We start from the raw sequence: 17,236 nt of genomic DNA, 5'->3' as shown, positions 1-17,236 counted from the left end.
TGCAGAATTCTGCATTCAGAGAGCTTCATTAATTTCTGTGGGTGGCAGCTAATCACTCACTGGTACTTCCAAGTTCATCCCCCCATTTATTTAGACAAGTGAGGTCTGCCCATGTGAGGGTTGGTGTAATGATTTCAGTCCATGCCCATAAACTTTAGATAATAGGGCCTTTTTTTCCTGTCAAAGATATGGCTCTTTTATGTGAACCTTTCTATGCTATCATATGTCACAAAATAAACATTTTCCACAATAGACAATGTTGCCCTTATACTTCAGAGTAGATAAAATTAATTTATGATGAAAAACAATACCTGAAAGGGACATTGTACTGTACAACTTACTAATTTTTTGACAAAGGATACCAAGAGGACAAAGTCAATTTGGTAATAGAACTAAATTGGAAACGTTTTTAAAAATTATATGCTTTATCTAAATCATGAATTTTGGGTTTCATACCCCTTAAAATTAAGCAAAAAAAAAAATATATTCAATGTAGAAGGTAAAACTTGTATATAAGTTACACATTAATTTAAACAAAATAAAAAATAAAGTTGAGAACAAAATGTCAACATTAGAAGGATTTGTTTTATATTTCTATTATGGAATGAGTCTCGTATTATTGTCAAGTGGGCTGAACAAGGGTGTAACTTGGGCACATATTTTTCCGCACAATTGGTATCAGAATCATGAAAGCATATTATGCCTGTAGGCCTTGCAGTTTCATCTCGCCAAATGAAGGCTGGCATTTTTTTGCAAAACACGCAATACACCTATTGTATAGAAAATACACATAATCAGGTGGGCATTATGCCACAGTAACTCATATCAGCTATCCACATCCCAGGAATTAACAATTTGGAGGTCGACTTTCTCAGTCACCAGCATCTTCACCTGGGAGAGTAATCTCTGCATCAAGAAGTGTTCGAGCAGATAATGAAATGTTGGGGAATGTCGGAGACAGATCTCATGGCTTACCGTTATTGTGACGGTCTCAAAATCTTCAGGTGTACCTAGACATAGGCAGAATTAAGTAAGAGATCTCAAGTGATATGTAGAAGCAACTAAGGGAACAATCACAATCCTTTAGAAAAACTAATTTATCCAGAAAAATCCCCAGACTTTAATGGTGATTTTCTAAAATCATCAGATACATTTTTCTCAAGGATTATGATCAACTCCTTTCAGATTTCAGCCTTGTTTGCTCAGTTCTCTGTACCTCACAATGGTCACAGAGCAACTGTTGTTATCCTAGCCAGTTGGATCAAGGCTTTAATGAGGTAGGTGAATTTGGTTGCAGGTAAGTCTCATTATTGAGCCTTCCATAATGATGCCTTGTTGGATCAGATCTGCAAGGCAGATACTTGGTCTTCTTCACATACCTTTGCTAGAGTCTACCATTTCAACATGTATGCCTCTGCTGAGGCAGCTTTTGGCAGAAAAGTACTTTGGCCTCTTGAGCCTGATCAGTAACTCACCTGCCTTACCTTTTGTCTTGTATTGTCACACTCTATTTCATGCTGGTCTTGTGAATTTGACTGCTTGGGTATTGGAGAATTAGGTATTGTGCCAACCCTGCAAAGATCAGGGGCCCAGTGGAGGCTCATCCATATGGGCAGAATGGGCTCTGCATCACAAATAATAAATATTTTCTATAATTCTCTTATATGTTTTAATAATCTTTATGCTTTTTCATTCACATATAGAATGTTAAAAGGACTCTCAAGTCAAAATTAAACTTTAATGATTCAGATAGAGTACGCAATTTTAAACAACTTTCCAATTTACTTCTATTAACAAAATATGCTGTCTTTTTATATTTACACATTTTGAGTCACCAGCTGCTACTGAACATATGCAGTAATACACACACACACACACACACACACATATATATATATATACGTATATGCATTTGTGATTGGCTGAAGACTGTCACATGATGCAGTGGGAGAGGAAATAGACAACTGAAATTTGTCAGAAAAAATCTACTACTCATTTGAAATTCAGACTAAGTGCTTTTGCATTGTCTTGTTATCATGCATTTGTTGCTTATGATAATCTACTTTATTTACTGGTCATTATTTTTAGGTAAATACTTTTAGCTAGGGTGGGAATTTAACTAGAGGAAGAGAGACCATTTCAGTTACTAGCACTGGGATCTGTGAATTTTAAACATGCTGAATATGTGAGTATTTACAGGTATAATAGGAGTTATAAGCCTTGCCTGGAGAGACCTGCCTCTGTGTTTGTTTAAGCCACAATTCAACATTTTATCAGGCTTTGGGAAATTCCACTTTTTGGGGGTTTGCTGGATATTGTCTTTCTAGCACATAATTTCTTCAGATACAGAGATCTGTTATAGAGAGTATATGTACAGCTACAAGACACAGACAGGTGCTGTCTGACAGTGCAGGGTAGGCATTCACTAATGATAAAGACATGAGTTAGGGATTTATGTAACAAACTTGCAAATGGGTGACTAGACTGCTGTTTTACTCTGTTTAGTTTATATCTATAGTAACACATAGCAAACCAAAGGATAGAAAACTTTATTTTCTTCTTAAGGTTGTTGGTGCTTCACAAGTTGCTAGATTTTGATCTTGTATGAACTATATGTTATAATACGCTACTTGCTCTAATGTCTGACCTTTATAGTTTAGTATTCTCTGAGAGCTGCATGCCTGAATATTTAGCCAATACCTTTTAGCCTCTAGTGTACTCTGCATGAACATGTTGCCTTAGGCCTCAATATTCAAAGCAGCAATAGACTGTTGAGAAACTACCTTACTGGCCTCGTCAGCCTCGCAGTCCGACGGTCTGTAGAGATTTTTTTTTTTAATAGGGGCGTGGTCGAGCAGTGCCGGTGAGCGGCAATGTCTCTCCCATAGAAGTCAATGGTAGCGTGACGGCACCGCCCCCATCGCTGCTCGTTGGGATTTTGCTGCAGCCGGGGCGGCTTATTTGAACTGGGCCTACACAGCACAGACAGTGCGCTCACGGAAACTAAAAATAGTTTAATTGCAGGTGCACTCCAAATTGCCTGTCGGACCTACGTTTTACTACACCTACTCTAACTACCTCAGGCAACCTGCACTGCTGATTCAAACATATAAATCTGATGTTGATGTGTCTGAAGTGCAGCCTACTACATTGGAGATAACCTTCATCCCACCCTGCACTGCCCAGCTTACTCTACCTGACTGCCTAAACCTACATCACACCTAGCCTACACACCCCTGGAATGCCCAGCTAAGTCCCTAATGCCACCTACACGTAGGCAATGTCTAAATTACACTCCCCTGGAATTCCCCAAGCTAACTCCCACATACTGCTTCTGTCAGAAAAAAACTCACTATAAATAAACTATACTAAATAGTAAACCTCAAAATTAAAACTATAAAGCAGCTATGTCTCAAAAATTATAATCAATGTTTAAATAATGCGTCACAGAGATGCACTAAAATGCCGACAGCTGACCTCCGGAGGGATAGCAAAGCCTCGTCGGCCTAGCCAGGCTCCTGGAACTGAGAAATGGGAGACAGGAATTGAAGTGTCTCCCATTCCTCCCAGAAGGTAGCACCCCCCAAACAAGTGGTATCCCTAGGTAGGCTGACAACATTCTAGAAGGGCGACTTGATCCCCTGCACCCTGCTCAATTGGCACCGCTTTAAGAAGTGGTGCCGATCGAGCAGGGTGCAGGAGATCAAGTCGCCTTTTTAGTGTGTTGTCAGCATTTACCACTTCTCCTTAACAAAATGTGTATTGTCGTGTACAATGTAGATTATTTAAAGTATTATAGATATCTTAAAAGGTATTTTTTATATTTAAAATAATTGAAAGCATCATTAAATACCTTTTACTCTATAGATATATACAATACTTAAACAATATGCATTGTACATGACTATGCATATAATTTACACATTGACCCCTAAACTGTCATAACCTAAAAAGCTTAGGCCCTACACATAAATATTCAATATTTAAAATGATGCATTGTTTTGTAAAATGCATATTGTTTAAATAATTTCATATAAATTAAAATGTAATTAATGTTGCTTATTGTGTTTATTATTTGATATAAAAGACAGTATCATTACAATTTTAGTTCTACATAACTGCATGCCTATTATGTAATACTAGAACATATATATTAACATATATATCTATGTAATCACTAATAAACACAACACGCTAACATAAATACATTTTAGTTAAAACACTGAATTATACATGCATAACATTTTAAATATTAAATATCAATGCAAGGCCTGACTACATTATACCTTCAATGTTTGAAATAAAATGCATGGTCATGTATAATGCATATTAGTTTAAGTATTAGATATAAATTAAAATGTAGATATTCTTGCTTGATGCGTTTATTATTTTAAATATAAATAGAGGGAGTGCAGAATTATTAGGCAAATGAGTATTTTGACCACATCATCCTCTTTATGCATGTTGTCTTACTCCAGGCTGTATAGGCTCGAAAGCCTACTACCAATTAAGCATATTAGGTGATGTGCATCTCTGTAATGAGAAGGGGTGTGGTCTAATGACATCAACACCCTATATCAGGTGTGCATAATTATTAGGCAACTTCCTTTCCTTTGGCAAAATGGGTCAAAAGAAGGACTTGACAGGCTCAGAAAAGTCAAAAATAGTGAGATATCTTGCAGAGGGATGCAGCACTCTTAAAATTGCAAAGCTTCTGAAGCTTGATCATCGAACAATCAAGCGTTTCATTCAAAATAGTCAACAGGGTCGCAAGAAGCGTGTGGAAAAACCAAGGCGCAAAATAACTGCCCATGAACTGAGAAAAGTCAAGCGTGCAGCTGCCAAGATGCCACTTGCCACCAGTTTGGCCATATTTCAGAGCTGCAACATCACTGGAGTGCCCAAAAGCACAAGGTGTGCAATACTCAGAGACATGGCCAAGGTAAGAAAGGCTGAAAGACGACCACCACTGAACAAGACACACAAGCTGAAACGTCAAGACTGGGCCAAGAAATATCTCAAGACTGATTTTTCTAAGGTTTCATGGACTGATGAAATGAGAGTGAGTCTTGATGGGCCAGATGGATGGGCCCGTGGCTGGATTGGTAAAGGGCAGAGAGCTCCAGTCCGACTCAGACGCCAGCAAGGTGGAGGTGGAGTACTGGTTTGGGCTGGTATCATCAAAGATGAGCTTGTGGGGCCTTTTCGAGTTGAGGATGGAGTCAAGCTCAACTCCCAGTCCTACTGCCAGTTTCTGGAAGACACCTTCTTCAAGCAGTGGTACAGGAAGAAGTCTGCATCCTTCAAGAAAAACATGATTTTCATGCAGGACAATGCTCCATCACACGCGTCCAAGTACTCCACAGCGTGGCTGGCAAGAAAGGGTATAAAAGAAGAAAATCTAATGACATGGCCTCCTTGTTCACCTGATCTGAACCCCATTGAGAACCTGTGGTCCATCATCAAATGTGAGATTTACAAGGAGGGAAAACAGTACACCTCTCTGAACAGTGTCTGGGAGGCTGTGGTTGCTGCTGCACACAATGTTGATGGTGAACAGATTAAAACACTGACAGAATCCATGGATGGCAGGCTTTTGAGTGTCCTTTCAAAGAAAGGTGGCTATATTGGTCACTGATTTGTTTTTGTTTTGTTTTTGAATGTCAGAAATGTATATTTGTGAATGTTGAGATGTTATATTGGTTTCACTGGTAAAAATAAATAATTGAAATGGGTATATATTTGTTTTTTGTTAAGTTGCCTAATAATTATGCACAGTAATAGTCACCTGCACACACAGATATCCCCCTAAAATAGCTATAACTAAAAACAAACTAAAAACTACTTCCAAAACTATTCAGCTTTGATATTAATGAGTTCTTTGGGTTCATTGAGAACATGGTTGTTGTTCAATAATAAAATTAATCCTCATAAATACAACTTGCCTAATAATTCTGCACTCCCTGTATACTTTTAAAATAGATATTTATGTTATAAAATACAGTTGCATTAGAATTATAGTATTACATAACTGCATGCCTGTTATGTAATGATACAATTGTAATACTAATGCCTTTTGTAACATACATTTTAAAATATATATTTATGTTTACAATAAGCATCACAAGAAAAAAAATACATTCATTTATACACAATATTCATTTTAACAAAGTGTTATACTGAGTATTTACTGTAAATATTTGACATTCCAATGTTCTGCACATAGCATATATTTGTGCAAAAAAAATCAGCTATATTTAGAAATATGTATTTATGAATAAATAGAACATATTCTTTTATGTGAATTACATTGGAATGTGAAATATTCATATGTTCATGGCAGATTAGCGCACTTGAAAATATGTGATCGGTTTGGTGAGCAAGAAGGGTGTTTTTTGCACCATTGACTTCTATGGGGGAATACGTTTGTGCGCATATGATATTCTAATTTTGTCTTTTTATGCTTGACGGGTTAGCTACATTTAGTCACCAATCAGAAAACGCTATCCAGGTGCTGAACCAAAAATGGTCCGGCTCCTAAGCATACATTCCTGCTTTTCAAATAAAGATAACAAGAGAACAAAGAAAAATTATAATAGGAGTCCATTGAAAAGTTGTCTAAAATTGCATGCTCTATCTGAATCATAAAAGAACAAAAATGGGTTTCATATCCCTTTAAGTATAGAACCTTTCAGTATAGGTAGGGATACTACAGGCTAAATCGGCTATTTAAAATGCAGATATAAAAGAAATTAGCAATTTGTAAACCATTTAATACAGTACAGTAGGTAAAATGGATAATTGGAAACAAATTAAAGGGGAGAAAAATTTAGGGTAAATGGTCCATTTAATACTGCTATTTTCCACAAATGTATTGGTTGCACACTGCAGTGACCCATTTAAAACTGTCCCTAACTGACCTCAGCAGAGGAGGAAACCTATGTGACAACATAGCAGCACTCACTGCTTTATGGATACTAAAACTTTACACTTATCTTTGTTATATTTAAACAAATTATATAATAAAAAAATGCATCTACATATTGTCAGGTTAAGCTTTGCTATGAATATATAATTCTGTCTAGCATTTATTTAGTGTTGTAATAATGTTTGTAATGTTCTGTCAAACATTTGTAAACATAAATGAAATAATTAGCTCTATAGAATCTGTTAGAGCCCTACAAATAAATAATATTTCTTCTGTTATGTGTGATCAGTCCACGGGTCATCATTACTTCTGGGATATAACTCCTCCCCAACAGGAAATGCAAGAGGATTCACCCAGCAGAGCTGCATATAGCTCCTCCCCTCTACGTCACTCCCAGTCATTCTCTTGCACCCAACGACTAGATAGGATGTGTGAGAGGACTATGGTGATTATACTTAGTTTTATAACTTCAATCAAAAGTTTGTTATTTTACAATAGCACCGGAGCGTGTTATTGCCTCTCTGGCAGAGTTTGAAGAAGAATCTACCAGAGTTTTTACTATGATTTTAACCGGAGTAGTTAAGATCATATTGCTGTTTCTCGGCCATCTGAGGGAGGTAAAAGCTTCAGATCAGGGGACAGCGGGCAGAGGAATCTGCATTGAGGTATGTAGCAGTTTTTATTTTCTGAATGGAATTGATGAGAAAATCCTGCCATACCGTTATAATGACATGTATGTATACTCTACACTTCAGTATTCTGGGGATGGTATTTCACCGGAATTACTCTGCTAAAAGTACATTAAACCTTTTAATAGGTATTTATCATGTTAAACGTTTTTGCTGGAATGTAGAATCGTTTGCATTTTCTGAGGTACTGAGTGAATAAATATTTGGGCATTATTTTTCCACTTGGCAGTTGCTTGTTTTAATTGTGAGTGAGGGGGAGGGGCCGTTTTTGGCGCTCTTTGCTACGCATCAAAATTTCCAGTCAGTTACTCTTGTATTTCCTGCATGATCCGGTTCATCTCTAACAGAACTCAGGGGTCTTCAAACTTCTTTGGAGGGAGGTAGATTCTCTCAGCAGAGCTGTGAGACTTATATATTGACTGTGATTAAAAACGTTGCGCTGTAATTTTTATGTTTAAAATTTAATTATTGTTACTTTACTAATGGGAACAAACCTTTGCTAAAAGATCTGTTATTAATGGGAGTGATCCATCCGGTTCCGCGGTCGGAACAAGGACAAGGGTTTTACTCAAACCTGTTTGTGGTTCCCAAAAAAGAGGGAACTTTCAGGCCAATCTTGGATTTAAAGATCCTAAACAAATTCCTAAGAGTTCCATCGTTCAAAATGGAAACTATTCGGACAATCTTACCCATGATTCAAAAGGGTCAGTACATGACCACAGTGGATTTAAAGGATGCTTACCTTCACATACCGATTCACAAAGATCATTACCGGTATCTAAGGTTTGCCTTCTTAGACAGGCATTACCAGTTTGTAGCTCTTCCATTCGGATTGGCTACGGCTCCAAGAATCTTCACAAAGGTTCTGGGTGCCCTTCTGGCGGTACTAAGACCACGAGGAATTTCGGTAGCTCCGTACCTAGACGACATTCTGATACAAGCTTCAAGCTTTCAAACTGCCAAGTCTCATACAGAGTTAGTTCTGGCATTTCTAAGGTCGCATGGATGGAAAGTGAACGAAAAGAAGAGTTCTCTTTTTCCTCTCACAAGAGTTCCATTCTTGGGGACTCTTATAGATTCTGTAGAAATGAAGATTTATCTGACAGAAGACAGATTAACAAAGCTTCTAAATGCATGCCGTGTCCTTCATTCCATTCAACTCCCGTCAGTAGCTCAATGCATGGAGGTGATCGGCTTAATGGTAGCAGCAATGGACATAGTTCCCTTTGCACGTCTACATCTCAGACCGCTGCAATTGTGCATGCTGAGTCAGTGGAATGGGGATTACTCAGACTTGTCCCCTACTCTGAATCTGGATCAAGAGACCAGAAACTCTCTTCTATGGTGGCTTTCTCGGCCACATCTGTCCAGGGGGATGCCATTCAGCAGACCGGACTGGACAATTGTAACAACAGACGCCAGCCTACTAGGTTGGGGCGCTGTCTGGAATTCTCTGAAGGCTCAGGGACAATGGAATCAGGAGGAAAGTCTCCTGCCAATAAACATTCTGGAATTGAGAGCAGTTCTCCATGCCCTTCTGGCTTGGCCCCAGTTAAAAACTCGGGGGTTCATCAGGTTTCAGTCGGACAACATCACGACTGTAGCTTACATCAACCATCAAGGAGGGACAAGAAGCTCTCTAGCAATGATGGAAGTATCAAAGATAATTCGCTGGGCAGAGTCTCACTCTTGCCACCTGTCAGCAATCCACATCCCGGGAGTGGAGAACTGGGAGGCGGATTTCTTGAGTCGCCAGACTTTTCATCCGGGGGAGTGGGAACTTCATCCGGAGGTCTTTGCCCAAATACTTCGACGTTGGGGCAAACCAGAGATAGATCTCATGGCGTCTCGCCAGAACGCCAAACTTCCTCGCTACGGGTCCAGATCCAGGGATCCGGGAGCGGTTCTGATAGATGCTTTGACAGCGCCTTGGAACTTCGGGATGGCTTATGTGTTTCCACCCTTCCCGCTGCTCCCTCGATTGATTACCAAAATCAAACAGGAGAGAGCATCAGTGATTCTAATAGCGCCTGCATGGCCGCGCAGGACTTGGTATGCAGATCTAGTGGACATGTCATCCTGTCCGCCTTGGTCTCTACCTCTAAGACAGGACCTTCTGATACAGGGTCCATTCAAACATCAAAATCTAACTTCCCTGAAGCTGACTGCTTGGAAATTGAACGCTTGATTTTATCAAAACGTGGTTTTTCTGAGTCGGTTATTGATACCCTGATACAGGCTAGGAAGCCTGTTACCAGAAGGATTTACCATAAGATATGGCGTAAATACCTATACTGGTGCGAATCCAAAGGTTACTCCTGGAGTAAGGTTAGGATTCCTAGGATATTGTCCTTTCTACAAGAAGGTTTAGAAAAGGGTTTATCGGCTAGCTCATTAAAGGGACAGATCTCAGCTCTGTCCATCTTGTTACACAGGCGTCTGTCAGAAAATCCAGACGTCCAGGCCTTTTGTCAGGCTTTAGCTAGGATCAAGCCTGTGTTTAAAACTGTTGCTCCGCCATGGAGTTTAAACTTAGTTCTTAACGTTTTACAGGGTGTTCCGTTTGAACCCCTTCATTCCATTGATATAAAATTGTTATCTTGGAAAGTTCTGTTTTTAATGGCTATTTCCTCGGCTCGAAGAGTCTCTGAGTTATCAGCCTTACATTGTGAGTCTCCTTATCTGATTTTTCACTCAGACAAGGTAGTTCTGCGTACTAAACCTGGGTTCTTACCTAAGGTAGTCACTAACAGGAATATCAATCAAGAGATTGTTGTTCCATCCTTGTGTCCAAATCCTTCTTCAAAGAAGGAACGTCTTCTACACAATCTGGATGTAGTTCGTGCCCTCAAGTTCTACTTGCAGGCAACTAAGGATTTTCGACAAACGTCTTCCCTGTTTGTCGTGTACTCTGGTCAGAGGAGAGGTCATAAGGCTTCGGCTACCTCTCTCTCCTTCTGGCTTCGTAGCATAATTCGTTTAGCCTATGAGACTGCTGGACAGCAGCCTCCTGAAAGAATTACAGCTCATTCTACTAGAGCTGTGGCTTCCACTTGGGCCTTTAAGAATGAGGCCTCTGTTGAACAGATTTGCAAGGCTGCAACTTGGTCTTCGCTTCATACTTTTTCCAAATTTTACAAATTTGACACTTTTGCTTCTTCGGAGGCTATTTTTGGGAGAAAGGTTCTTCAGGCAGTGGTTCCTTCTGTATAATGAGCCTGCCTATCCCTCCCGTCATCCGTGTACTTTTGCTTTGGTATTGGTATCCCAGAAGTAATGATGACCCGTGGACTGATCACACATAACAGAAGAAAACATAATTTATGCTTACCTGATAAATTCCTTTCTTCTGTTGTGTGATCAGTCCACGGCCCGCCCTGTTTTTAAGGCAGGTAAATATCTTTTAAATTATACTCCAGTCACCACTTCACCCTTGGTTTCTCCTTTCTCGTTGATTCTTGGTCGAATGACTGGGAGTGACGTAGAGGGGAGGAGCTATATGCAGCTCTGCTGGGTGAATCCTCTTGCATTTCCTGTTGGGGAGGAGTTATATCCCAGAAGTAATGATGACCCGTGGACTGATCACACAACAGAAGAAAGGAATTTATCAGGTAAGCATAAATTATGTTTTTGCATCTTGCACCAGTCACAGTAGTCAGTTTGTGACTAGACCATTAACCATTGCTGTACTGCTATACTGAGAGGTGTCTCATCTACTAGATCTGTACAAGACAAGAGACCTCAGTCAAGAGCAGAACTGCAGCCCACCCCACCCCACCCCACCCCACCGAACAGGTAGAAACAAGAGATAGCAATCAGACTTCTAGTTACTCTCAATAAACTATACACCAATATACCCAGCGGTACTGAGAAGAAAACATGTTCTTATGTGTTACCGAACTGTATTATGTTGCCTGCATAATACTATGTGCTTGTTAATCTCTGCAAAAAGGGTTAAATCTATAGTTTAAAGGGACACTTAAGTCAAAGTTACACTTTCATGATTCAGATAGAACATGACTTTCCAATTTACTTCCAGTATCAAATTGTACACAATGTTTTTATATGCTCCTACTGAGCATGTGCAAGCGTTTACATTATATACATATATGAGTCTGTGATTGGCTGATGACTATAATGATACAAGTGGCCGGCAAATTGAAATACATTTTGATGTGTAGGGGGGAAAAAAAAGTATTATTTGAAAGTCAGAGTAAGTGATTTTGCATTGTATTTTTATTATGCACTTGTTGATTACACAATTCTACCACCAAATGTAATTGTAATTTAGCCACTACCTTGAGCTGTATTTAGTTATCCCTACAGCAATGCACGACTGGGAGCTAGCTGAACTCATCTGGTGAGCTATTGACAAGAGGCATATGTGCAGCCACCAAATCACCTTATAGCTCCCAGTAGTGCATCTCTGTTGAAGAGCATACTTAGGTAAGTTTCATAAAATAGTATTCTCGGCCTGAATCAAATTTAATTTTCACTTTCATGTCCTTCTAACTATTTAAAATATAAAACTTTACAAAAAACAAACACTTCGGTTCAATAAAACAAACACAAACCACAAAATATAGAATGGAATTTATTTTGAGAAAATGTACAAGGGATTAGAAGAAATAACTAGGGACAAAAGATGAAGATAAATTAAAGCTTGTTACAAAGTGGCATATTACAGAAAAAAACATGACTTTTAAAGTTATTACTGGTTTACTTTTTACATAATTACACATTAACATAAAATAATTAAGGTTTCTTTGCATTTCTTTACAGCATTTAGCAATTAAAAAATATACAATAGCATTTAGCATAAAGTTTGGGGTCATTTAAAGACTGCAGTAATATTGCAAAAAAAATAAAACAGAACAATAACAAATCCATATTACATTACGCAAAGGAGCCATGGTACAACCAGTAATAACAGTTAAATGGCCAATGTCAGTGCTGAGCTCTTTAAATGACTCGTATGTACCTCTGTACAATTTATATATATATAGATATATTTATATATATGTATATATATAACAAAGGCAGAGGTATGCATTGTGTTATAAACCTCCTGAGCATTTTGTAGATTACAATAGTGCAATCCAAGTTACAAAGATAGAACACATGAAACTACACATCTACATTTTAGCACAGACAGATTGAAATGGATTGAATAATTTGTGTTTAATATATATATACACTTTGGAAAATAAAAAGGTCTCTTGAATTTATAATTTAAATCAAAATGAAGCATAATTTGCTATTCTCTGATACATACAGTATCTGCATCCCTGCTACAGTCACATGTAATATGGTTTATTAAACTTGTACTGGGTTATATTTTTTTTTAAAAATCAGGAAAGGAGTTTATCTTAGGTTTGTTATTTAATAATACTACTTAATGTGAAAACTGTTTCTTCACATTCACTATGCAGACAATGAATGAATGTTATAGAACATACTATTGATAACTTCCACTCTGGCAATATGTTATACAATGTAAAATACAAAAGACCATATACTTTTTAGACTGAAGCAGAGCTGCATTTTTTTTTTATTTTTTTTTAAACAAAGTGCATGTTTTTTTTTTATCAAATGAATGATAAATCAAAAGTCATAAAATAAAAATATGCAATTTACAAGTAGCCAAGATGCCAGATCTTGTCTTACCCCTTCCTAGTTTATTTGATATAATTCTTTAAATTACATCAGGACATAGGAAGTGGACCCATTTCAACACATCTGTCTCTTTATTTAAGAAAGAAAACACAAAGAGATTAGCTATATACAGACAGAAACAATAATTGGATTTTATAGGAAACATAACTATATTGCAAAGTTGACTTCTAATAGTTTATTTCTGTACAACCTGACCAGCAGGCAAAAAAAGTCCACAATCTGGGCAAAGAAGGAATGTCATGGGCTTTTTTTCCTCATGCATTTTGGAGCCATTTTGTTTTTCTTTACCCCCTTGGATGCCAGTGATCATTTCAGTGGTAGAAATCTCTGGTAACTAAGGGGTTGATTATTTAAATTTGCAGAAGGATTTTGATAGAATTGGCTTTTCAAAAACTTTTAATGAACAATAAAAAAAAAGAGAAAAGCACAGAAAAGATAGCACAATATTGCTGCAGAACGTATGTAATTGCATTGCAGGTACCTTGACAACCAAGGCTGGCACTGCCTGCTCGTACACAGGGCATATTGATGACGTCTGATTAGATAAACCCCACTCCACTGAATTGTAAGTGCTCTTTATCACATGAAAGCAACTTGTTCGGTGAGGTTACCAGCAGCATTAATATTTAAAGCTTTAACTAGCATTACCAACCTAATGCCATATTACTGTCAGGATGTGATTTAATCCTGGGTTTCATCAATGTGCTGAGTCTGTGCAGGTTGAAAAAGAGAACGATTTCCTGTGCTACAGTATACTGTATGTATATGTATATATATATATATATATATATATATATATATATATATATATATATAAGCCTGAAAATACTGATTTAAACACTAATAATTGCACAGTGACATTATAAAGGACAAAATTTACAATGCAAACCTAGTTTTTCCTTCCCGCCATCAGTCATTTGTAATATTTGGCTTATTAGTTTAACACTTTCATTTTTATATTTGAAATCAAATGAAACTACATTAGATTTATGCTATTATTACTGCAAAGCACCTATATGTCTTGCTTTTAAAAATAAAAATAAAGCACCACATGTGAAAACCAGATACGCAGTGGCAAAGTCCCTCTTAACATAGTAAGCGCATATTTTACATGTATTCAGTTTTGGAATTAAATTTATAGAAACTGATGTTCTATTGTATATTGATACTATTTAAAACAGAAAAAGTGAAAAGTGAATGGGTGATTGTCTAAGATTTCTCAAAACTCATTGTAAATTTGGTTTGTAAAGTGCATAGTTGCATCACACTACAGGAGTCAGTGAACTGAATTACTGACTAAAAGCAAGACTAAAAAAAGGAGAACGTTTTTTTTTAAATTGTATTCTTATGGTATCATTTACAAAGAACATACCATTTTCATACCTACTATTTCTAAACCCTTCATTTGTGGCGGTAAAAAGAAGACCTGTCTAGTAAATTAAGTGTTAAATTGTGTATGCCTTGACAAGGACGAATTATCCATCTAAACACAACACCTTACTTGAAAATCATTTTTTCTTCACTGCATATAAAATGGGCATTTTAAATGTATTACAGATGTTCCTGTGTGGAGATAAAAATATGTTGTTATGCTTGTCACTGTCAACAAATAAGGCAGTGGGGCCCAATTGTTCACAAACATGCACTTCCTGTTATTGCAAAATAAAATAGACAGCTTTAACTGAATCCTTTTCTCGTGAAAAAATACATTTTTAAATAGTGCTCTTTCATACGCATGATAGCATTTTTGGAGCTTAATGCTCCTTTAAGGATAATCCACTGAGTTTATAAACCATAGCAAGGATACTGTGTAAGAAATATGCTTTGGTGAGCTAAGAAGAATTATACATTAACTAGCACTTAGGATACCCTGTGCAAGCTGTGAATAATTATAAGGAAGGGGTTTGAGGCACTATCTATATTACCTGAGATGACATCCTAATGCAGTATAGTGGTACTGACAAGAACTCATTTGTTCTGAAACATATATACTATGTTAAAATCCAAATATGACATCTACAATAATTGTTTTCAGTGAGGCCTTTACATTACACAGATGAAGCATCAAATATTACATGATCAAAGTCTGCATATTCTGAGCCTTAGAAGTGACAACATATAAAAGATAATACAAATGATAGCAGGCAGCATTGTTACTTATTGCACTGTCACACTAAATGTTCATATGTGTGAAAGTCAATGCTGCAGAACAATTGAAACACTGAAGCATATTAGAAAGAGAGAGAGGGTATCTGGATGCCAGTTACTGTAGTGCAAGTCATAAAAAAGGGAAAGAAAACATTTAAATGATGTTGCAAACGTGTAAGAAAGTATAGTAATTTTCTAGAAAGGGTTAACAGTACAGAGTGGCCATGAGCCTGACTCAGATAGACATAAGCAGATTAGGAAGCAACTAACACAACTATGCCCATAGCACCCTCTACTGGTAACTGAATGACAGCAGCTGTCATTAATGCAGTTTGTTTCCTACTTGTATTTTTTTTACAACCCTTTATAGATTACAACAAAAGCCACTTACCATTTTGTGTTATAAATTATTTCCTTCACCTATAATTATTTTGTTCCAGATCATTTGAAACCATATCCTTGCTTTTACATTTTGTATTCCTTAATCTGTGTAATAGTTCATTTCCTTGCTTAGTGAATCTGACATATTGATACTCAGATAATACTAAGATACCTTTTAACCAAATAAATAGCTATATTCTTTCAACTGTGGATTATTTTTCACACAACAAAAAAAAAATATGTACAAATAGAGAGCCCAGAAATATGAAAGGATATAAAATCGTTAAGTGCTCCATAGTTGTTCATTAGCCAGGACAGGTTACATTTTTATACTTTTTTGCCTTGTGTTGCTTAATTTCTCTCTTTTTTTTTCTTGCACTGGGTGGTGTTATGAGAAATAAGCATCAAGATCCCAGGAACAAATAATTATTGAGCATAAAGTAGATTACAGAATTTTTCAGTGACCATTTTATGCTGAATCAGGCACAGTGAAGATAAGCAGTGCTGCAAATGGTTGCTGACTAGGTCAAAATGGAATGGATTCCTTTTTTGCATTAGATCCAGTTTTATTATCCACCACTGATGTCCATAAGCAGGAACACACACCATATCCCTGTGCTTGTAAACCATGTGCGTACACGGCCCCCAACAAACATGCTATTGCCCAAGAACCCTGCTGATTAGCACAGCTGGGAATAACATGGTCCTCACTGAAACAGGAAGTGCTCCAGCAGAGTAACGCAATCAGCAAAAGATCTCTTCCTCCTGGGTTGTCCCTTCACCAGAGTGTGAATCTAAAAAAAAACAAAAAAAAAAACAAAAAAAACTTAAGTTTCAGTTGCTGTATATAAATATACACACAAAAAGCACATAAAGGACCAATAAAATAGTTCTTCACATTTGAATTTAAAGTTTTCAGTTCTGAATGAACTTGTGTATGGGAGTCTGCAGACACAGATCACTATATCACGGGGGTGGTAGGGAGCAAAGGAATAAAATAACCCATACAAGATAGTTGTTTGTTAAACATGTGCTACATGGTAAAAGCGGCTTCTCATTGGCATCATTAGTAACTAAAGTGGGTGTTTATGTTCAGATCCAGAGAGGCATTTAGCCACCTCTTACCTCCCCCCCCCCCTCTGGATACTAATGACACAGTGGAGGAAAAGCAAAGTCAAAACTAATCCTTAATGATTATGACAGAACATACCATTTAAACACAACAACTTTCTAATTTGTCTATTATAAAAATGTCTTTTTTTTCTCTTTGAAACTTAGCTCATGATGGTCACCACTATATGGAAGTAGAGTTTGCAACAATGTTATACACATAGTGCTCCTTAGCCTAGTTCAGTATGCTCTCGTGGAAAGGAGCTACGTTTCAACAAAAGATACCAAGAGAAAGTGACACATT

The 17,236-nt window shown here is 37.3% G+C and overlaps 1 protein-coding gene across 7 annotated transcripts in view; it reads right to left on the bottom strand.

The window, feature by feature from the left end:
• Nucleotides 1–12,198: 12,198 nt before the first annotated feature.
• Nucleotides 12,199–17,236, bottom strand: part of AKAP13 (A-kinase anchoring protein 13) — a 521,925-nt gene continuing 516,887 nt past the window's right edge. For all 7 annotated transcript variants that reach the window (XM_053717637.1, XM_053717639.1, XM_053717640.1 and 4 more), the window contains one exon: nt 12,199–16,616. In XM_053717637.1, the coding sequence (XP_053573612.1) occupies nt 16,567–16,616 (50 nt within the window). In that variant the 3' untranslated portion in view covers nt 12,199–16,566. The remainder of the gene's footprint in view (nt 16,617–17,236) is intronic.

The sequence above is a fragment of the Bombina bombina genome, chromosome 6, assembly GCF_027579735.1.
Source record: "Bombina bombina isolate aBomBom1 chromosome 6, aBomBom1.pri, whole genome shotgun sequence".
Taxonomy (NCBI): Eukaryota; Metazoa; Chordata; class Amphibia; order Anura; family Bombinatoridae; genus Bombina; species Bombina bombina.
The sequence above is the reverse complement of the archived record's forward strand: the minus strand, read 5'-3'. Positions and strand labels throughout refer to the sequence as shown.